The sequence below is a fragment of the Odontesthes bonariensis genome, chromosome 5 (genome assembly GCF_027942865.1).
Source record: "Odontesthes bonariensis isolate fOdoBon6 chromosome 5, fOdoBon6.hap1, whole genome shotgun sequence".
Lineage (NCBI taxonomy): Eukaryota > Metazoa > Chordata > Actinopteri > Atheriniformes > Atherinopsidae > Odontesthes > Odontesthes bonariensis.
Window position 1 is genome coordinate 40887192 of NC_134510.1, and position 22061 is coordinate 40909252.

The 22061-nt window shown below is 49.0% G+C and overlaps 1 protein-coding gene across 1 annotated transcript in view; it reads right to left on the reverse strand.

The window, feature by feature from the left end:
• pik3r4 (phosphoinositide-3-kinase, regulatory subunit 4) overlaps nt 1-22061 on the reverse strand; it is a 44972-nt gene that overhangs the window by 18153 nt on the left and 4758 nt on the right. The window contains exons 2-10 of the mRNA XM_075466384.1: nt 20742-21476; nt 19557-19690; nt 19104-19314; nt 16928-17326; nt 10366-10500; nt 10056-10277; nt 7024-7197; nt 5546-5691; nt 5079-5282 (exon numbers count right to left, since the gene is read on the reverse strand). Of these exons, the coding sequence (XP_075322499.1) occupies nt 5079-5282; nt 5546-5691; nt 7024-7197; nt 10056-10277; nt 10366-10500; nt 16928-17326; nt 19104-19314; nt 19557-19690; nt 20742-21459 (2343 nt within the window). The 5' untranslated portion in view covers nt 21460-21476. The remainder of the gene's footprint in view (nt 1-5078; nt 5283-5545; nt 5692-7023; nt 7198-10055; nt 10278-10365; nt 10501-16927; nt 17327-19103; nt 19315-19556; nt 19691-20741; nt 21477-22061) is intronic.

The window sequence follows — 22061 nt, forward strand, 5'->3', positions numbered from 1 at the left end:
GAGCCCGTTCTGCTTGGAATGATTCTTACGTTATATAATCATATTTCTGAGGGGGAACCTGGTTCCCAAAGGTCAGAATCACAGCTGTAGAACCGGGTTTAAGTTCTGGTGCTGATCTCAGTTTGGATGTAAGTTGGGTTTTTCCCATCTTTGGGTTATTTATACTGCAATCGTAAATCTGAGCGAATGAGTGTGGAACAGAGCAGCTGGATCCAAGCCAGGCGTTCATGGTTGCCGTTATTATTCCTTTTAACTCTGAACCAACAACAACAAACTTTCATTCAAACCCATAAAGGACGACTCGTGTGAAACGCTGCAGACGCCAACTCCGAATTCCATTCTTTCAGCACGATTTCTTACATCTGCTGCGCAGTCGTTCATCAGCGAGGTCTTTGATCCCGTTTCCAGAGAAGTTAATCAGAACTCCCTGCTGCCACTAAACCGGAGAAGATAGTTTTAAAGTTTGATTTCTGAGCAGGAAGTCAACAAGGAACCAAAGACAACTAATGTAAGTTTTATTAGAAACAGAGAAACCGGTGTGAAGCAGAATAAAACCGTCACTGTGAATCTGAACATACTCAGTGAACAGATTCAGCTTCTCTTCTTCCTGACCCACCCGCTGGCTGGAATCGTGGGTCTCTGCCTGCTCAGCGGGCGACTTCGTTCGCTTTAATCTCGTGTTCGCCGTCAGCAGAGTGAGACGCACAGTAACAGAGTCACGGAGGTTGTTTTCCAGGTTCCAGGGAAACTTTCTGGTTCTGAGGAAAAGCTTGTTGTTGCTCAGAAACCACCAACTCATTAAATCCCAGCGAGAGCCTGAATCATGAAATGTCTTCCATCTGGAAACAGGGAAAAGTTTCTGGTTCCCTGTGAGATCCGTTCTTCATTTCTCTGTTATTGATAAAAGTTGGGATGTTGCGTAAAATGTCGATAAAATCAGTATCAAATGATGTGTAAACGTTTTAAATTAGTTCAATCAATAATCATGTAAAATGCTAAAACTGGGTTGCTTTCACGCACCGAGTGAACACCCTCTGGGAGAGAGAGAGAGGCCAAACGGGAGCACCCGGAACAAGGGATGGGAATCGAGAACCGGTTCTTGTTGAGAACCGGTTCCCAGTGTTTCAATTCCTTGGAATCGTTTGGCGATTTTGCAAACGATTCCCTTATCGATTCCAGTGGGCGCGAATGACGTCACCACGCAGCGTTGCGTGGCGAGTCCAGCGCAGCCAGCAGTCAACAGTAAACATGGCGCCCAAGCGGAACAAACGCTCGAAAGTTTGGTTACACATCCCTAAAAAAGACGACAACAGGGCAACTTGCAAAGTGAATATTTCACCAAAGGGAGGAAATACTACCAACATGCAATAACTATGAATGAATGTCGCGTTTACGATCTGCTCCGGACTAACGTTGGGGAATCTGAACCCAGCAACGTTAGCAACGTTAGCATGTCCTCGGCTAACACTGCAGGTAACTAACTAACTAACAAACACTGCCTATCATGTTAGCACCATTTGCCTGATTGTAAAAGCTGCTGTTAGTAACGGTTAAGGTTAAATGAATGCCTTCTCAGGCATTACATTTAGATGAAATCATGAGAGACAGAGCCTGACTGGCTCAGAGCCAGAGGCTGGTGGTACTACCCCCAGTTCACCTCTACCTCCAGCTTCTCCTTTCACCAGAGCAGGAAGAGTTAAATTACCCAGGCCAGGATAGACCAATGTGGACCTCACCGTTGTTGGGTTTGTGAGGTCATGACTCGTGTTACTTCTAAACTAAACAAAGTTGATGCTAATCGACCGGTTTGTTGTCCTTTTTCTCCAAATGAGAATCGATAAGGAAACCGACAAAGAACCGAATCATTAAGTAGAATCGAAAATGGAATTGGAATCGTAAAAATCTCATTGATTCCCATCCCTACCCGGAACTGCCAATGGCGACCCCGATAGGCAAACCGGAGAAAACGGCGATGCTCTGCCGCAATAGATCCATGAAAGTACGCGTCCGTCAGGTCTTTTGAGGTAAAACACCCGTTCCTCGTAACAGTCTGAAGAACCTCTGCAGTCGTGAACATGTGAAAGGGCAGCACCTGTAGACGTTCAGTCCCCTGAGATCCAAAATGGGACGAAATCCGCCCGTCATTTTGGGCACGAGGAAGTATGTTGAATAGTAGTTTCTGGGTTGCTGCAGAGGATCCACTGCCTCGATTGCACCCTTGGCCAGGAGGGCGGAAAGCTCCTGGTCCAGTGCTTGAGCTTTCACCGGGTCGGTGATTATGGTCACCCTGACCCGGCGTGACATGCGAGGACGCCGTCGGACTTGTAGCCGGTAACCATGGGTCACAGTGGCAACCACCCATGGATCCCCAGCATGAGCAGCCCAATAACTGAGCTGCTGATGGGAAACGCTGTCCCCACGGCCCCTAGGGGCCCTGGTGGGGCGGCGGCCAGAGTTTGTAGCACGGGCCTGCCTGGCTGGTTGGCGGACCTGCCGGGCCTCTGCTGTGCAACCAGAGGATTAAACCCACCAGGCCGATCACAACCCCGAGGTGGCGGCCGAATACTGCGGCCCGCCGGCGGGCGCCTTGGATGCTGAGGTGGAGGAGGGGGCATACCCCTGCTCAGGCCTGAAAGCTGCTGCCTAGTGTTCCGTGCCTGAAAAAGGGATTTAATTTCTGCCAAATGCTCAGCACTCGTGGAAAGGCCCTGATCAGACTTGGCTCGACTCAAGTTTAACGTTGCTACCATATTGCAAAAGTTCCCTTCACTAAGTTCAAGTCCGAAATAATTCTTCAGAAGAAAAATGGCTTGAACATAAACCCGACGTACAGCCAGGGCCGCTGACAGGTTTGGCTGGGCCCGGGACAAAATTCTCTGAATGCAACCCACCCACACCCACCTCTACTTTCCCAGTCTCTCATTTATTGCGGATAAACCAAAAGGATTATTTACCACTTTGCCTGGATGTGGACTGAGTGGAGTTATGGCTTTCAAAATCCTACCACAATAAAACTCACGCTATTTTATTCATTTAGAGCTCATAAACTGCACATTCATCAACCATTTTTCACTTGACCAAGGGAATCATGTTAAGGGTACTTTTATTTATCGCCAGACCCGCGTGTATGTCCGCTGAACTTTCTGAGAATGTTCGGGGAACAAGGCGGAGCCCATTCATCTGGCGAGTGTCAAGTCTAAATGAAAGTTACAGGCTACCCCAAAACCTCACGTTTATAACCCATTCGTTACATTCAACTCTAGCTAAATGGCAATTTCACACGTTGCCATGTCTATACCGGCTTATTTTAAACAAAATAAGGTTAAACCAGAGCCGCGTTACACTGGCTGTCATTCAGCTGACCGGGGATGATTCTCAAATCAATTCAGCCTGATTGGCGTGCGTGCCTGAAACATTTGGACATATTTACGGACTAATGCGCGTATTCCTTTTTTTTTAAATTTTTTTAAAATTTGGGCCCCCCCATTCATGGGCCCGGGACAAAATACCCGTTTGTCCCCCCCTATCGGCGGGCCTGCGTACAGCAATGATGTCATGTGCGCGCAATTAATAGGAGTCATCGCAGATACATTGAAAAAAAGACGTCTGTGCTAACTGCGAACAGTGAGTACATGGCAGGAATGTGTCATTGTGTACGGCCGTATCTTGAGGAGGAAGACCGGTGAATATACTGAAATATATATATATATGTATATATATATAACCCAACTACAGGAGCTGGCCATCCGAGGGGCATGTGACTGCAATGCAGGATAGTCCATAAGACATTGAGCCATGAGATGTTCAGTTTGAAGCCCTTAAAACACTTGCAATTTTAATTTAGATTTTCTTTTTATTTCATTTATCTTGAGATTTTTTAAGTTTAAATTTTAGGCCAGTGAAGCACTTTAAGCACCAACACTTTTTCAGTAAGTTTCAGTAAGTAGTTAGTAAGTTAAGTTCAGTAAGTTTGTAGAATTGTGCTTCAAATAAAGAACTTTATTTCGACCAGATTGCTAGTTAATAAACACATATGGACAGCGATTTTAAAATAAATAAATAAATAAATAGAACCTGTAAAACTGCGGTGTTAAATGCAATGCGTTTGAAAATTTGGGTGCACCTAACTTTTGTGCTGGTTAGTCTGGAGCCCTGAGCCAACAGGCAAAAAGGAACAGCGACGGATGACGTCAGGCTATAGAGCCTCTGATTGATCATCCGACATGTCACAGGTGCAGTGGTGGCTGCTGACTTTTAAAACAGGGGAAGCCCATATTAAGCGTTCAGGGTTGTAGTGGCTCGTGCCATCCCAAAGCAGAAGATAGCAAAGTTAAAAAGAATTAGTTATAACATAGCTGTGTCTAGTATGACAAGTATGCCCAGCAAATACACAGAAAGAAGGTATAGACTTTGAAAATTCCCACAGCAAGGCCAAAATCCAGTATGATGGAATCTAAGGCCTGTAAATGGCTGGATCTGAATCTGTGGAGCATTTTTTCTCTCTCATGATGGACAAACACTGACTCCAATCATCACGACACAGCCCCTCATATTGACACGCCCACGTCTAATCTACCCCCAGAGACGCCGGGCAGCCTCGGAAGTGATGAGTTTTTGTCGATTTAGCCAATGATGACCTAGAATTGTAGAAAAAAACTTGACTCTCCCGCCCCCTCCTGAAGCCGGGCAGCCCTCGGCTCGGAAGCCCGGCTGTTAGTGGGGGCTTCATAACATGATTTCCTCAGTGAACAAATCACTTCATTAAGCTACAGGACAACATGTTGTAGTTATGAAAGTAAACGCAGTATTGGGCATATCTTGTGTTTTGTGAATAACTGTTTTATCGTCAATTTAACATTGAAGATGTAGCAATTTGGCCAGAGAATGGGAGAGGCTGCCCGGCTTCCCCTGCTGTCTCTGAATAGCCGCGGCTGCACAGGTGTGACTCTGTTGGTGCTACTACTCGAACTGCGCATGCGCGATGGGGACATTGAGTGCTTTCAGCACCGCCCTCTGGTGGTCAGGAGGGATGAAATAGAACTTTTCTCACTCTTTAGAGCCTTAAAACCGTTTCTGACCTGGGAGAGCAGCTTCTTCAGCAGCTGAGCGATGGCCGGGTCCTCGGGGGTCGGACACTCGGGCATCGACCCGGCGCGCTTCTTCTGCCGCAGCAGCAGGTGGCGGAAGAGGCTGGCGATGTCTTTGGAGCGCAGGGCGTAGTCGAAGATGGAGCGACTCACCGGCTCCTTCAGCACGCTCAGCAGGACCAGCTCCTTATCGATCTGAGGAGAACACAGGAGAGCGTGAGGAGGCGGCGTGAGGAGAGGCGGCGTGAGGAGAGGCGGCGTGAGGAGAGGCGGCGTGAGGAGGCGGCGCCGTGAGGAGGCGGCGCCGTGAGGAGAGGCGGCGGCGTGAGGAGGCGGCGCCGTGAGGAGAGGCGGCGGCGTGAGGAGAGGCGGCGTGAGGAGAGGCGGCGTGAGGAGAGGCGGCGTGAGGAGGCAGCGCCGTGAGGAGAGGCGCTGAGGCGGCAGCGATGGAGGCTCACCTGGATGATGGGCTGGGTGATGAAGGGGTTGAGGTGGGGCATCAGTTTGCAGTAGACGTCGGCCACGTTGAGGTGCTGCGCGACCACGGTGATGAAGCCCACCGCCCCGTATCGGATCCACAGGTTGGGGTGGCACAGGAACGGAGCTACGGCGAGCAGCAGAGGATAAATCAGACAGTCCAGTTTAGAGACGTGAGAAGGACATCCCAATAAGCAGCTTTCATGTTTCCTTTGACATTTCTTTGAAAGGTTTAAGAAATTAATTTTAGCATTTGCCAAACTTTTCCAGATTTTTCTGCTTTCTGATTGTTTGTAGAAGACGCTCTGCAGGGTTAGCCCCTCCATAACGTTTCGGTCAGAGCTCCATCTTTCTGAATTCTCTCTGAAGTCTGAATTCCAGACTTTAATTTCATGTCCTTGTCCCTTTAAGTCTCTCATTTTTTCCTGCCATCACTCTGATGCAGGTTCACCTGGGTCCGGTCTGTCCAGAACACCTTTTTCCAGAACTCTGCTGCTCCTTTAAGGACTTCCTGGCAACCTGTAATGTGTCCGTCCTGTTTCTGTGGCCAACTAGCGGTTAGCATGTAGCAGCATAGCCTCTGTGTTTCTGTGGCTAACTAGCAGTTAGCATGTAGCAGCGTAGCCGCTGTGTTTCTGTGGCTAGCTAGCATTTAGCATGTAGCAGCTTAGCCTCTGTGTTTCTGTGGCCAACTAGCGGTTAGCATGTAGCAGCGTAGCCGCTGTGTTTCTGTGGCTAGCTAGCGGTTAGCATGTAGCAGCGTAGCCGCTGTGTTTCTGTGGCTAGCTAGCATTTCGCATGTAGCAGCTTAGCCACTGCGTTTCTGTGGCCAACTAGCGGTTAGCATGTAGCAGCGTAGCCTCTGCGTTTCTGTGGCCAACTAGCGATTAGCATGTAGCAGCGTAGCCTCTGCGTTTCTGTGGCCAACTAGCGGTTAGCATACAGCAGCGTAGCCTCTGCGTTTCTGTGGCCAACTAGCGGTTAGCATACAGCAGCGTAGCCTCTGTGTTTCTGTGGCCAACTAGCGGTTAGCATACAGCAGCGTAGCCTCTGTGTTTCTGTGGCCAACTAGCGGTTAGCATACAGCAGCGTAGCCTCTGCGTTTCTGTGGCCAACTAGCGGTTAGCATACAGCAGCGTAGCCTCTGTGTTTCTGTGGCCAACTAGCGGTTAGCATACAGCAGCGTAGCCTCTGTGTTTCTGTGGCTAACTGTTTCTGTGGCTGACAGGAGTGATTTCTGACCATTAGCACCACCTCCAGGAGCTGAACGGTCAGCTGGCAGAGGACGAAGGAAACCGAAGCAGCAGCAGGATGCGTGCAGTTACAGGTCAGAGGAAAAGGTCTAAGGTGTGTTGGACTTTAACCGGCCGAGGAGCGCACAGAGCCTCCGGTAATGTTAGAAATACAACAAGCACCTGTTTGAGTGTGTTCTGGTTAACTGGAATAAAGCCCCTCTCACCGATGTCGCTGACGAACTCGTAGATGTGCGGCTTCTGCAGCAGACCCAGCTGACACATGCAGGTGAGAGAGTTCAGGGCTTTGTAGATGACGAACTCCTCGGTGTCGCTGAGACCCTGCTGCAGGAGGGGCTTCAGTATGGAGGAGCTCTGCCAGCCCACGTACGCCGCCACACCTTAAACACAGAGGAAACAGCAAACATATGAGGAAACAGGAAACAGGGGAAACAACAGAGGAAACAGGAAAAAGAGGAAACAGGAAACAGAGGAAACAGGAAAAAGGGGAAACAGAGGAAACAGGAAACAGAGGAAACAGGAAACAGATGAAACAGGAAACAGATAAAACAGGAAACAGATGAAACAGGAAACAGGGGAAACAAAAGAGGAAACAGGAAACAGGAGACAGAGGAAACAACAGAGGAAACAGGAAACAGATGAAACAGGAAACAGGAAACAGGAAACAGAGGAAACAGGAAACAGATGAAACAGGAAACAGATGAAACAGGAAAGAGATGAAACAGGAAACAGGGGAAACAAAAGAGGAAACAGGAAACAGGGGAAACAGGAAACAGGGGAAACAAAAGAGGAAACAGGAAACAGGGGAAACAGGAAACAGAGGAAACAACAGATGAAACAGGAAACAGGGGAAACAAAAGAGGAAACAGGAAACAGATGAAACAGGAAACAGAGGAAACAGGAAACAACAGAGGAAACAGGAAACAGAGGAAACAGGAGAAACAAAAGAGGAAACAGGAAACAGGGGAAACAGGAAACAGAGGAAACAACAGAGGAAACAGGAAACAGGGGAAACAGGAGACAGAGGAAACAACAGATGAAACAGGAAACAGATGAAACAGGAAACAGAGGAAACAGGAAACAGATGAAACAGGAAACAGAGGAAACAGGAAACAGGGGAAACAGGAAACAGGAAACAGGGGAAACAACTGAAACAGGGGAAACAGATGAAACAGGAAACAGATGAAACAGGAAACAGAGGAAACAGGAAACAGAGGAAACAGGAAACAGATGAAACAGGAAACAGATGAAACAGGAAACAACAAAGGAAACAGGGGAAACAACAGAGGAAACAGGAAACGGGGGAAACAGGAAACAGAGGAAACAACAGAGGAAACAGGAAACCGATTAAACAGGAAACAGGGGAAACAGATGAAACATGAAACAGATGAAACAGGAAACAGATGAAACAGGGGAAACAGATGAAACAGGAAACAGATGAAACAGGAAACAGATGAAACAGGGGAAACAGATGAAACATGAAACAGAGGAATCAGGAAACAATGAAACAGGAAACAGATTAAACAGGAAACAGGGGAAACAGATTAAACAGGAAACAGGGGAAACAGATTAAACAGGAAACAGGGGAAACAGGAAACAGAGGTAACAACAGGGGAAAAGAAAACAGAGGAAACAACAGAGGAAACAGGAAACAGAGGAAACAGGAAACAGATTAAACAGGAAACAGGGGAAACAGATTAAACAGGAAACAGGGGAAAAGGAAACAGAGGAAACAACAGAGGAAACAGGAAACAGAGGAAACAACAGATGAAACAGGAAACGGATTAAACAGGAAACAGGGGAAACAGATGAAACAGGAAACAGATTAAACAGATGAAACAGGAAATAGATGAAACAGGGGAAACAGATGAAACAGGAAACAGATGAAACAGGAAACATGAAACAGGGGAAACAGATGAAACAGGAAACAGATGAAACAGGAAACATGAAACAGAGGAATCAGGAAACAATGAAACAGGAAACATGAAACAGAGGAATCAGGAAACAGATGAAACAGGAAACAGATGAAACAGGAAACAGGGGAAACAGATGAAACAGGAAACAGGAAACAGGGGAATCAGGAAACAGATGAAACAGGAAACAGATGAAACAGGAAACAGGGGAAACAGATGAAACAGGAAACATGAAACAGGAAACAGGGGAAACAGATTAAACAGGAAACAGAGGAAACAGGGGAAACAGGAAACAGATTAAACAGGAAACAGGGGAAACAGATGAAACAGGGGAAACATGAAACAGGAAACAGGGGAAACAGGAAACAGATTAAACAGGAAACAGGGGAAACAGATGAAACAGGGGAAACATGAAACAGGAAACAGGGGAAACAGATGAAACAGGGGAAACAGATGAAACAGGAAACAGATGAAACAGGGGAAACAGATGAAACAGGAAACATGAAACAGAGGAATCAGGAAACAATGAAACAGGAAACAGATTAAACAGGAAACAGGGGAAACAGATTAAACAGGAAACAGGGGAAACAGGAAACAGAGGTAACAACAGGGGAAAAGGAAACAGAGGAAACAACAGAGGAAACAACAGAGGAAACAGGAAACCGATTAAACAGGAAACAGGGGAAACAGATGAAACAGGGGAAACAGATGAAACAGGGGAAACAGATGAAACAGGAAACAGATGAAACAGGAAACAGATTAAACAGGAAACAGATTAAACAGGAAACAGGGGAAACAGATGAAACAGGGGAAACAGATGAAACAGGAAACAGGGGAAACAGGAAACAGGGGAAACAGATGAAACAGGAAACAGATGAAACAGGGGAAACAGATGAAACAGGAAACAGATGAAACAGGGGAAACAGAGGAAACAGATGAAACAGATGAAACAGGAAACAGAAGAAACAGATGAAACATGAAACAGATGAAAGAGGGGAAACAGGAAACAGGAAACAGATGAAACAGGAAACAGATGAAACAGGGGAAACAGGAAACAGGAAACAGAGGTAACAACAGAGGAAACAGGAAACAGGAAACAGAGGAAACAGATGAAACAGATGAAACAGGAAACAGATGAAACAGGGGAAACAGGAAACAGGAAACAGAGGTAACAACAGGGGAAACAGGAAAAAGAGGAAACAGGAAACAGAGGAAACAGATGAAACAGGAAACAGATGAAACAGGAAACAGGAAACAGGAAACAGGGCACACTGTGAGACAGAGAACATCTATAAAACAGCACTGCTGCCGGGCGCCTTTCTCACCCACGATGCTGTCGAAGAACGCTCCCCGCAGGTGCCAGTCGTTCTTGTCGTTCAGGAAGGTGATCATGTGGGACAGCAGGACGTCGTTGGCCTTCTGCCTGCCGAAGAAGACGCAGAGACGCGTGATGCCGTTCTCCATCAGCGACTGTTTGACGATGTTCTCCGAGTCGCTCAGCAGCGTCACCACCTTCTGCTGCACCATCTCATGCAGCGCCTGCAGCTCTGGGGGAAAACACATGCGGCGGGTTGGTCACATGACGCGCCACGCCTTCCGACCAGAAGACGAGACGCTCGCCGTAGGGCTCCGTACCTGAGTCGTAGTTTTCGTTGGGGTGATTGGTCTCCTCTGCGTCCTCGCCGCTCAGGTCCTGCTCCGTGTTCACGTTGTTTTCTTGGACCAACTCCAGGAAACGCAGCGCGCTCTCTGCCAGGTGGGCGATGTTTTCTGGGCATCGGTGTGAAGAAAAGACGGAAGGAAGGCGTAAAGATCAGCAGGGACGACAACAACGACTGGGTTTAAACGAGCCGTCCTGTCCTCTGCACCTGCACAGGTCTGCAGTCCAGGACGGATCAGGGAAACTGAGTCTGTTTTAGTGTGAAACTAAAGTTACGTATGTAACAATGGCTGTGTTTGAAACCGCATACTACATACTACATAGACAGTATGCAGAGCGTTTACCCACAATGCATCTCGCTCCTGCCTGAGCCGAAATCAGCCGGCCTGAAGCTGATTTCTCTTAAGCTCTAAACTCTGTAAACTTTAGCAACATTTGAAACATTTTCAGGTGAGAAAGTAGTCGTTTAGATCCCCAACGTGTTGAAAACCTGACAAAATACCGGCTTTTAAAATTTTGTTCCCACGAATTCGGCGCTACTAAAGCTAGCCGCAGTGAGCTAACGCACTTCCGGTTATTTTCATAAAATAAAATACCCGTTGCCTTTTATCATAGGGAAAGCCATTAGGATACAATTGGTGCTTTTGTTTTGAAAACAGGAAGTGAACCTACCCTCGTTGTAGCTAGCTTGAAACTGCCGTTTTGACAGGAAATGACGATTGCCGACATCACGTTACGTTGCATTTTGGGTAGTTTGAGTATGAGTAGTAACCTCATGATGCATACCCAACATTTAGGAGAATCTAGTATGCATCCGGGAACTCCTCGCTTACTCAAACTCGCATACTAACTCAAAAAGTTAGTATGAGTAGTAGGAGAAGTATGCGGTTTCAAACACAGCCTATGGTTCTATGAATCCCGGATGACCGCCAGAGGGCGGTGCTGAAAGCCCTAAATGACTAATACCAGCAATGTCACAAGGAATCCAGAGCAAAGTTCCATCGGAACCCCTGTCAAGGCAGCCCAGGAAGCGGAGACGCTCCTGGTAGAGTGCGCCTTAGTAGGCGTGGCAGATGACATCCACGATCCAATGGGAGAGGTGTTGCTTGGAAAGAGGACAACCTAACCTAGGGCCTCCATAACACAAAAACAGTTGGTCTGAGCGTCGTATAGCAGCAGTGGCTGCGATCTATGCCTCCAGTGCCCTCACTGGGCACAACAACCGAGACCCATCGGCAGTTTCCTCTGACACAGGCTGAAATCGTGCCAATCTCAATGGCCGGTTGCAATGAGAACGAGATAAAACACGCCACCATCACCAACACACAGAAGTACCTTGACCTAAGAGGAAGGCGAAACACCGCTACCAACCGGCAATCGGGCGTCCAACAACGGTGAAATGATCAAGAAAGGCTAACGCCATGCAAAGCGAACCGCACGCCAGAAGAAAAAGGAACAGAGCGCCGGATGACGTCAGGCTATAGAGCACTGATGCCATGGTAACGGCCCGCGGGTCGGAACCGGCAGGAATGGACATCACAACCGGCCCGGTTACATCAGTGGTCCAGAAGTTTTTTTTTTTTTTTTAAATAAATAATACTATTATCAGCAAATTTAAATCTACTTTTGTTTTTTTATCCTTAATGGTTTTAAGTTTAATATTCATTTAATCAGAGACCGGCAGCGCGTGCACTGTCCAAGGTACTAACTGACGAGTCGCGCGACATCAGTCAGGAAGGATGTTGTCTAAAAAGCGGAAGGTTGACTCTGAATGTAGAATCTTTCAGGAGAGATGGAAAGAAAAGTATTTCTTTTGGGAAGTGAGGGGCAAACCAGTGTGTTTAATTTGTTCGCAACAAGTGGCTGTGCCAAAGGAGTACAACATCAGACGACATTACGAGACCCATCAGGAGAAGTACAACGACTACGCAGGGCAACGTAGGACACAAAAGCTAAACGAGCTAGCCTCATCCCTCCAAAAACAGCAAGCGGCTTTCTCGAAATGCCGAGAGACATATGAAGGTTCGTTTTAATTGTATATCTTCTCAAATTCTTATTTTTACGTTAACTGCAGCTGTTTTTGAATGGGGATTTCTGTCTCGGCGCGCCTCCGTTAAGTTCTGATGGCGTTGCCCCTGGCAACCAATAGCGTCTCCTGCCAACATGGCCGACCGTGACTCCTCATTCTCAATACTAACTTAAAGACATGGTTGGTAATCCTGTTCAGAAACACATTTGGTAATACTGGGTGAAATAGTCCGTCTATCCTGAGAGAAATCTATACAAGATGTATTTAGAAAAAGGGACGAAAATAATCAGACCTCTGTGGCAGCTGCAGGACTGAGAAAAAGCTGACCAATCCGAGATCAGCGTCGGAGCACCTACAAAAAACCAATCAGATGCCTCTGCTTTCTGCCTACGCCCCCCTCTGCCGGCTCCCTGCTCCGTGTGCGCAAGCGGTTCTACCGGCTTTGGATGAAGCACTGACGGAATGGGGAGGGGGGGGATGGAGCTTAGAGGAGGGGACACTTTCGAATCTTGCTAGCTCTCTTGCTAGCTCTCTAGGATTACCTACCATAGCTTTAACATTTTATTTCATGTTTAGGGGCAGTGAAGGCGAGCTATGTCATCGCATGGGAGATAGCCAAAGCTTCCAAGCCTTTCTCTGAGGGCGAATTCGTGAGGACGTGCATGATAAAGGCAGCCGAGCTAGTGTGTCCAGAAAATCGACAAGCTCTCGCGAACATCAGCTTATCCCGACCTACAGTTACCGAGAGTGGAAGAGCTCTCCAGCGACTTGCATAGCCAACTTAAAGAAAAGATTAAATCCTTCGTCGCGTTCTCCAGTGCTCTTGACGAGAGCACTGATGTGACTGATACGGCTCAGTTGGCGATATTTATTCGCGGAGTGGATGCTGCCTTGAAAGTCACGGAGGAGTTTGTTTCCGTGGTACCCATGACAGACACGACTACAGCTAACGACGTGTTTGTCAGCCTTGTCGGGGCCCTTGACAATCTGGAGGTGGACTGGAGTCGCGCTGTCAGTGTGGCTACGGATGGTGCTGCTTCCATGGTAGGAAGAAAGGCCGGAGTGGTCGTCAAGTTGAGAGAAAAGGTACGATAGGCTAACCCAGACCAGGTATTCTGGAACTTTCACTGCATTTTACACCAAGAGGCGTTGTGCAGCCAAAGTCTGAAAATGGAGCATGTTATGAGTGTTGTTTTTGCCACTGTCAATTTTATCAGAGCCAGAGGGCTTAACCATCGGCAATTCGATGCATTTTTATTTGAAAATGACATTCATCACGGCCTTCCCTATCACACCGATGTGCGCTGGTTGAGCCGAGGCGCAGTGCTCAAAAGGTTCTACAAATTGCGCAACGAGATAGCCGAGTTCATGCAGGCTAAAGGCAAGCCTGTGGAGGAATTGGACGACCCCGAATGGACCAGAGACCTAGCCTTTTTAGTGGACATTACCGAACACTTAAACGTCTTGAATGTTACTACGCAAGGTCGCAACAAACTCGTTACCGAGTATTACGACAGTGTCCGTGCGTTTCAAATTAAACTTGCGTTATGGAAGGCACAGCTCAGCCAGCGCAACGCAGCCCACTTCCCCGGTTTGAAATCTCTGCACGTCAACCATCAGAGCATGGACAAGTATGCAAGCTTGCTCTCCGACCTCATGGGCGAGTTTTCCAATCGATTCACGGTTTTCACTGAACTGGAAAAGGACTTTTCGCTCTCCTTTCACGACGGATGCTTCCGAGGTCCCAGAGAGGATGCAAATGGAACTGATAGACTTGCAATGCTGCGCGCGGTTGAAAGATACATACGCATCTGTTGGAATTGAATCATTCTACCAGTCGTTGCCACCCGAGTACCCAATTATCACTGCCTTTGCAGGTAAAATACTCTGTATGTCTGGCACAACATACTTATGTGAGCAGGCATTTTCAGTTATGAATATTAATAAATTGAAAGTGCGCAATCGCCTGACAGATGCGCATCTCAATGATGTCATGAAAATAGCCACGGCCCAGAGCCTGTCCCCCAATGTGGACAAGCAGGTGAAAACTAAAAGGCTTCTGGCTTCGACATGTGAAATGTAGCTGGCTTATCTCCTCATGTTTCATAGTGCAAGGAAGTAATGATGGGAATAAAGGAGATAGGTATGTGAAAATGTTTGTGGGAGTTGATTGTTAATGTTAAATTTTAAATGTCCTATCAGTTGTTTGTTGTAATGTTAGGTATTTTTTTATTATTAATTTCTACTGAATATTTAGTCACTTGGCCTGTTGGAGTAGGCCTACTTAACCTTAATACATTGTTTTGACTTCTTTAGGCCTATTTAGCCTGGCCATCTTTTTAATTAGGCCTGTGCATCGAGATTATTTTATGTGCAAGTTATCAATAAATCTCATCAAAGTAATTTACAGTTTACTTGTGTTATTTATGTGACCTAGTCCATTTAGTTATTTTTAAAATATTTTAAATGTAAGTAACTGGCATGCAGAGGTTGATGTTACACAGTTATAGAGGGTAAATTGCTTTTGGCTGCCATGTAATTGTATGCTTCATTGTAGGGCTGGGCGATATATCGATATTTAAGGACATATCGATAGATTTTTAAATAAGATATGGAATTAGACCATATCGCATATATCGATATAGTTCAAATTTGCGCTGTAATACTTGCTTCAGGCAAGCCGTTGATCGGAGCTCTCTGCACTGCTTCCCTCGCTCCGGCTCCGCCCCTCCTCTCTCATGCACAGAGGGGGGGGGGGAGGAACACTCCGGCACTCTTAAACAAACATGGAGAAGGCAACAACACCTGCGGAGCATACGGAGGAGAGCCCCTTGGTTGGTAAAAGAAAAAGCAGTGGCTCAGTCATTTGGAGATGGTTCGGATGCAAATTGTCAGACGAGCAACAAAACCAAGCTATATGTAGGGAGTGCCATAAGCACAGCCAGTGGTGGAAGCACTACGAATCTTTTTTATCACTTAAAAACGTAGCACAAAGTGTAATATGAAGAGTGTGTGAAACTGCGCGCTGCAGCAGCCACAGGCACAAGCCGTCCCCAACCTGACAAAGCTCACTGCAAGCTTCATTTTCCCGCTGTGTGCCGTATGAGAAGAAAAGCAACAAGTGTCCTTTCACATTGCCAAAGACATGGTCCCTGTTGCAACAGTGGAACAGGTCGGGTTCAAAGAGCTAATTAAAAAGCTGGGCCCAAGATACGAGCTTCCCAGTCGGAACTATTTTGCACGAGAAGCACTGCCGCAAATGTATAGTGAAGTCAGGCAGAACGTTGCGGACCGGCTCGCTAACGTCACCCATTTTGCGTTGACCAGCGACATGTGGTCAAGCAGAACCTGTGCGAACCTAATATGAGCGTGACAGTTCACTTCATGCAAGACTGGGAGATGAAAACAGCTTGGCAACTGGTTGAGACTGTTCAGAGAAGCTATTAAATTAACAAAAATAAACAGGTAATCTCAAGCTGATGTTTAAAAACGTTTTTCTTAAACTGAGCACTTTATTTTGTCATCTCTTTATATATAAATGCTGCCCTCAGAAAAAGATTTACCTATTTTATTTTGTAGGGTAATTTTATTTAAGATATTTTTTTTAATTTAAATGTGCACCTTACGGAGCTTTGTTATACAGTGTTTACATTTTATAGTGAGTTTTCAATAAAACTACTCGTATTTGGCTTTGACTTTGACTGAGCATTTCATATCACAGCTCTCACTTTGCGGAAAAAATATCGGGATATATATCGTATATCAATATTCAATCTAAATATGTCGAGATATGACTTTTGGTCCATATCGCCCAGCCCTACTTCATTGTGAGGGTATTGTATTGCAATTCATTTTTAATGTATAGCAGGCCTTCATAAATTATATCAAATAGCATGTCTATTTGTTTAGTGTTTGGTCTTGCCAGGCCAAAAGTGTACCGGTAATTTGGCCCCCCGAGGTCCCACTTGAAAACAATCTGGCCCCCTGACCGATTTCACCCTGGCATCCCTGCTATAGAGCCTCTGATTGATCATCCGACATGTCACAGGTGTGACTCTGTTGGTATTACTACTCGAACGGCGAGTCTGTTTAAGTGTGAAACTGAGTCTAAACATGGTGTTTTCAGACTGTAAGACCGACACCTGAGGCTGGAAACACTCAGAAACATTCTGCGCTGTCAGCAGCAGGAAATCTTAGAGGAGCTGCCTGCAAACCGGAGCAGTTTAGGGGGTAAACTTTCTCCCACAGGCCCTGGTTCCTGCGCTGGAAATGGAGGGAAAGCTCGTTCCAGATAAAAGTCCAAACGCGACTTCAAACTCTGGTTATTAAACACGGAGAAGCTGCTTTTTATAATGTTTCATGAGGACATCCGACTTCATATCAGACTCGTCTCATCATGAATATATTTCAACATCAGCTCACCTGGCTCACGGAGTGTGGAAAGTTAGTGGAAACTGACCTTTAATTTAGTTTTATGAAGCTGAAAAAACATCCCGCAGGCTACAGACCTGCGTACGCCAGCCTGACGATGGTGGCGTCGTCCTGGGCCAGGTGGGCGATGCCCGGCAGGATGTACTCGGGGTAGATGTTGACGTCGTTCCTGGGCACCTCCTTCACCAGCGCCAGCACCTTGGTCAGCGTTCGGACGGCCTGGGCGCGCACGCGGGGCACGGGGTCGTTGGAGAAGTGCAGCAGGAAGGGCGTGATGCGGTCCAGCAGGATGTCCACGCCGAGCCGGGGGGCCAGGTGGAGGACGAGCTCCAGCGCCGCCAGCTTGGAGTCGCACGAGTGCAGCGTCTGCAGACAGGACGTGATGACGGACACCAGCACCAGGAGGCCCTGCTCCTCCCGGGAGCTCAGCGCGACGTCACAGGCCGGCGCCGGGGACGAAGGTGAGGAGGGGGGACCTGGAAGGGAGGCAGTTTGTTAGGGAACCGGAACCGGAACCGGAACCGGAGCCGGAACCGGAACCAGAGCTGGAACCAGAGCTGGAACCAGAACCAGAGCCGGAACCAGAACCAGAGCTGGAACCAGAGCTGGAACCAGAGCTGGAACCAGAACCAGAGCCGGAACCAGAACCAGAGCCGGAACCAGAACCAGAGCTGGAACCAGAGCTGGAACCAGAACCAGAGCCAGAACCAGAACCAGAGCTGGAACCAGAGCTGGAACCAGAACCAGAGCCGGAACCAGAACCAGTGCTGGAACCAGAACCAGAGCCAGAACCAGAACCAGAGCTGGAACCAGAGCCGGAACCAGAACCAGAGCCGGAACCAGAACCAGTGCTGGAACCGGAACCAGAGCTGGAACCGGAACCAGAGCTGGAACCAGAGCTGGAACCAGAACCAGAGCCGGAACCAGAACCAGAGCTGGAACCGGAACCAGAGCTGGAACCGGAACCAGAGCTGGAACCAGAGCTGGAACCAGAACCAGAGCCGGAACCAGAACCAGAGCTGGAACCGGAACCAGAGCTGGAACCAGAACCAGAGCCGGAACCAGAACCAGAGCTGGAACCAGAGCTGGAACCAGAGCTGGAACCAGAACCAGAGCCGGAACCAGAACCAGTGCTGGAACCGGAACCAGAGCTGGAACCAGAACCAGAGCCGGAACCAGAACCAGAACCAGAGCTGGAACCAGAGCTGGAACCAGAACCAGAGCCAGAACCAGAACCAGAGCTGGAACCAGAGCTGGAACCAGAACCAGAGCCGGAACCAGAACCAGTGCTGGAACCGGAACCAGAGCTGGAACCGGAACCAGAGCTGGAACCAGAGCTGGAACCAGAACCAGAGCCGGAACCAGAACCAGAGCTGGAACCGGAACCAGAGCTGGAACCGGAACCAGAGCTGGAACCAGAACCAGAGCTGGACCAGAGCTGGAACCAGAACCAGAGCCGGAACCAGAACCAGAGCTGGAACCGGAACCAGAGCTGGAACCGGAACCAGAGCTGGAACCAGAGCTGGAACCAGAACCAGAGCCGGAACCAGAACCAGAGCTGGAACCGGAACCAGAGCTGGAACCGGAACCAGAGCTGGAACCGGAACCAGAGCAGGAACCAGAGCTGGAACCAGAACCAGAGCCGGAACCAGAACCAGAGCTGGAACCGGAACCAGAGCTGGAACCGGAACCAGAGCTGGAACCGGAACCAGAGTTGGAACCAGAACCAGAGCCGGAACCAGAACCAGAACCAGAGCTGGAACCGGAACCAGAGCTGGAACCAGAGCTGGAACCAGAACCAGAGCTGGAACTGGAACCAGAGCTGGAACCAGAGCTGGAACCAGAACCGGAACCAGAACCAAAACCAGAAGCAGAACCAGAACCAGAGCTGGAACCAGAACCAGAACCAGAGCCGGAACCAGAACCGGAACTAGACCCGGAACCAGAACCAAAACCAGGGCTGAATCCAGGGCTGAAACCAGAACCGGAACAGAGGCGGAACCAGAGCCGGAACCAGAACCAGATTCAGAACCGGAACCTGAGCCGGAACCTGAACACCAGCACTGAGATCAGCGCCCCGGTTTCAGCTCCCCGGTTTCAGCTCCCCGGTTTCAGCTCCCCGGTTTCAGCTCCCCGGTTTCAGCTCCCCGGTTTCAGCCCCCCGGTTTCAGCTCCCCGGTTTCAGCTCCCCGGTTTCAGCGCCCCGGTTTCAGCGCCCCGGTTTCAGCGCCCCCTGCACCTGATGCGCCTCACCTCCTCGCAGGTTGTGCAGGATGTTGTCGAGGTCTTTGCGGATGACGAGCACGCGCTCGTCGGCAGACTGGAAGGTCTCTTTGGCGAACTGGGCCATGTACGGCTGCAGGAAGGTGTAGAAGATGTCGGGGAACGCTTTGCCTCTCTGCTGCTTCAGGTACTCCTCTGCAGTCAGGCGCTTCTCCGGCTCCCGCTGGACCATCTGAGCCACCTGAGGGAAGGAGACCAGATTCCTGCTTAGAGACACACCTTTAGGGTTTCCGTCTCAGACTCTGCAGCTCCGAACAGTCAGATCTGGGGTTTCCCTTCAAATGGAACTCTTAAAATGAATCTTTAGGCTGTGAGGACCCAACCAGCTGCAGGTCATTCTTTATCTCTGGGTTTCAGACATTTGAAGTGGTTCTACATCATGTGACAGAACAAGAACTGGGCTCAGACAGTTGGGGAGGTTACCAGCTCCCGGATGCTCCGGTCCTCGATCTTCAGGAGGACCTGCTCCGTCTGGAAGTGGCCTTTACGATACGCCAGCAGCTGGGACAGGTCGAAGAGAGGAACGCCCTCCGTGAACAGCTCGGCGATCACACACCCTGAACACACAAGAGACGGGTCAGAACCGGAACCAGAACCGGAACCAGAACCGGAACCAGAACCGGGACCAGAACCGGGACCAGAACCAGAACTGGAACCAGAACCGGGACCAGAACCAGAACTGGAACTGGAACCGGGACCAGAACCAGAACCGGAACCGGAACCGGAACCAGAACCAGAACCGGGACCAGAACCAGAACTGGAACCAGAGCCAGAGCCAGAACCAGAACTGGAACCAGAACCAGAACCGGAAACGGAACTGGAACCTCATTCTACCAGAGTCCTTATCCTAACCCTCCTCATTCTACCCGAGTCCTTATCCTAACCCTCCTCATTGTACCTGAGTCCTTATCCTAACCCTCCTCATTGTACCAGAGTCCTTATCCTAACCCTCCTCACTGTACCTGAGTCCTTATCCTAACCCTCCTCACTGTACCCGAGTCCTTATCCTAACCCTCCTCATTGTACCTGAGTCCTTATCCTAACCCTCCTCATTGTACCAGAGTCCTTATCCTAACCCTCCTCATTCTACCTGAGTCCTTATCCTAACCCTCCTCACTGTACCCGAGTCCTTATCCTAACCCTCCTCATTGTACCAGAGTCCTTATCCTAACCCTCCTCACTGTACCTGAGTCCTTATCCTAACCCTCCTCACTGTACCTGAGTCCTTATCCTAACCCTCCTCACTGTACCCGAGTCCTTATCCTAACCCTCCTCATTGTACCAGAGTCCTTATCCTAACCCTCCTCACTGTACCTGAGTCCTTATCCTAACCCTCCTCACTGTACCCGAGTCCTTATCCTAACCCTCCTCACTGTACCTGAGTCCTTATCCTAACCCTCCTCACTGTACCCGAGTCCTTATCCTAACCCTCCTCATTGTACCAGAGTCCTTATCCTAACCCTCCTCACTGTACCCGAGTCCTTATCCTAACCCTCCTCATTGTACCAGAGTCCTTATCCTAACCCTCCTCACTGTACCTGAGTCCTTATCCTAACCCTCCTCATTGTACCAGAGTCCTTATCCTAACCATCCTCCAGGTGAGCCCACCTGCGGAGAAGATGTCCATGGCTTGTCTGAGCTCCCCTCTGCTCCTCTGGTTGTTGTTGGTCAGGTCCACCAGCGGCGTGTTCTGGTCGCTCTCGGTGGCGAACATGCTTCCGTCCACGAACCTCTCCGGGGCGATGTAGCACGTCCTCCGCCTGGACGTGTCGAAGAAGTAGTTGAAGTCGGCGGGGTTGTCCTCCGGCAGGTAGGTGGGCTTGAAGCTAGCGAAGTCGGTGAGCAGCACCCAGTTCCAGCTGGTCACCATCACGTTCTCCGTCTTGATGTCTCCGTGGCGAACGCCGGCTTTGTGCGCCTGGTCGACGGCGTTGAGGATCTGGAAGGCGAGCCAGCGCTTCTCCACGTTATTGAGGAACGGCCGCGTGCTGATGCGGTCGTACAGGTTGTCCCGGACGTACTGACGGAACAAGATGGCGGCCTTCTCCGTCAGGGAGGTTTTCTGGAAGGGCAGGCAGTTCTGGCAGGAGTGCAGCCGGATCTTCAGCTCCTCCAGCTCCTGCTTGTAGCTGGTCAGCGGCAGCGAGGGGTCCTGGATGGCGAAGACCTTCACCACCACCAGGCCCTCCCGGTGTTTGGCCCGCGCCACCTTGAAAAAGCGAGTGCTGCCCAGGCTTTTGTCGTACTCGTGGTCGTGGATGTCTGAGAAGTAGCTGTCCACGGAGAGGATCTGCGAAGGGGCGATGCCGGCCAGCTGGTTCCCCATCACGCCTCCGTGCACGTCTGCGGACATTTACAGAAAGAATCACGTTTTAAACCATTTCCACACCTGGGTTTACCCCACCAGAGATGTCAGATACCCCGAGTCAGCCACAGCTTCACCCGTCTGGGACTGAGGAGAAAACACCGACAGCTCCTGGTGGTGTTTTAGGTGGAGAAGTGTTGCCACTCAGTGGGGTCACATGGCTCTGAAAGGATCGGATTATTGGCTAAATTACAATAAGACTGAGTTGAGCGAGGGTAATTCTCCCTGGATATATGGCGGTGAATGAATCGGATCAGAGACCCAAAGCATGTCGGTGAACCCTGAAGGTCCCACAGGCTCACCTACAGTCACATGATCTGACCCAGTTTGATTTAATGTAGTCCTCAGGTGAGCTGACATGGTTCTGACATGGTTCTGATCTGGTTCTGACCTGGATCGGGTTCTGACATGTTTCTGACATGGTTCTGACATGGTTCTGATCTGGTTCTGACCTGGATCTGGTTCTGACCTGGATCGGGTTCTGATCTGGTTCTGACCTGGATCTGGTTCTGACCTGGATCGAGTTCTGACATGGTTCTTACCTGGTTCTGGTTCTGATCTGG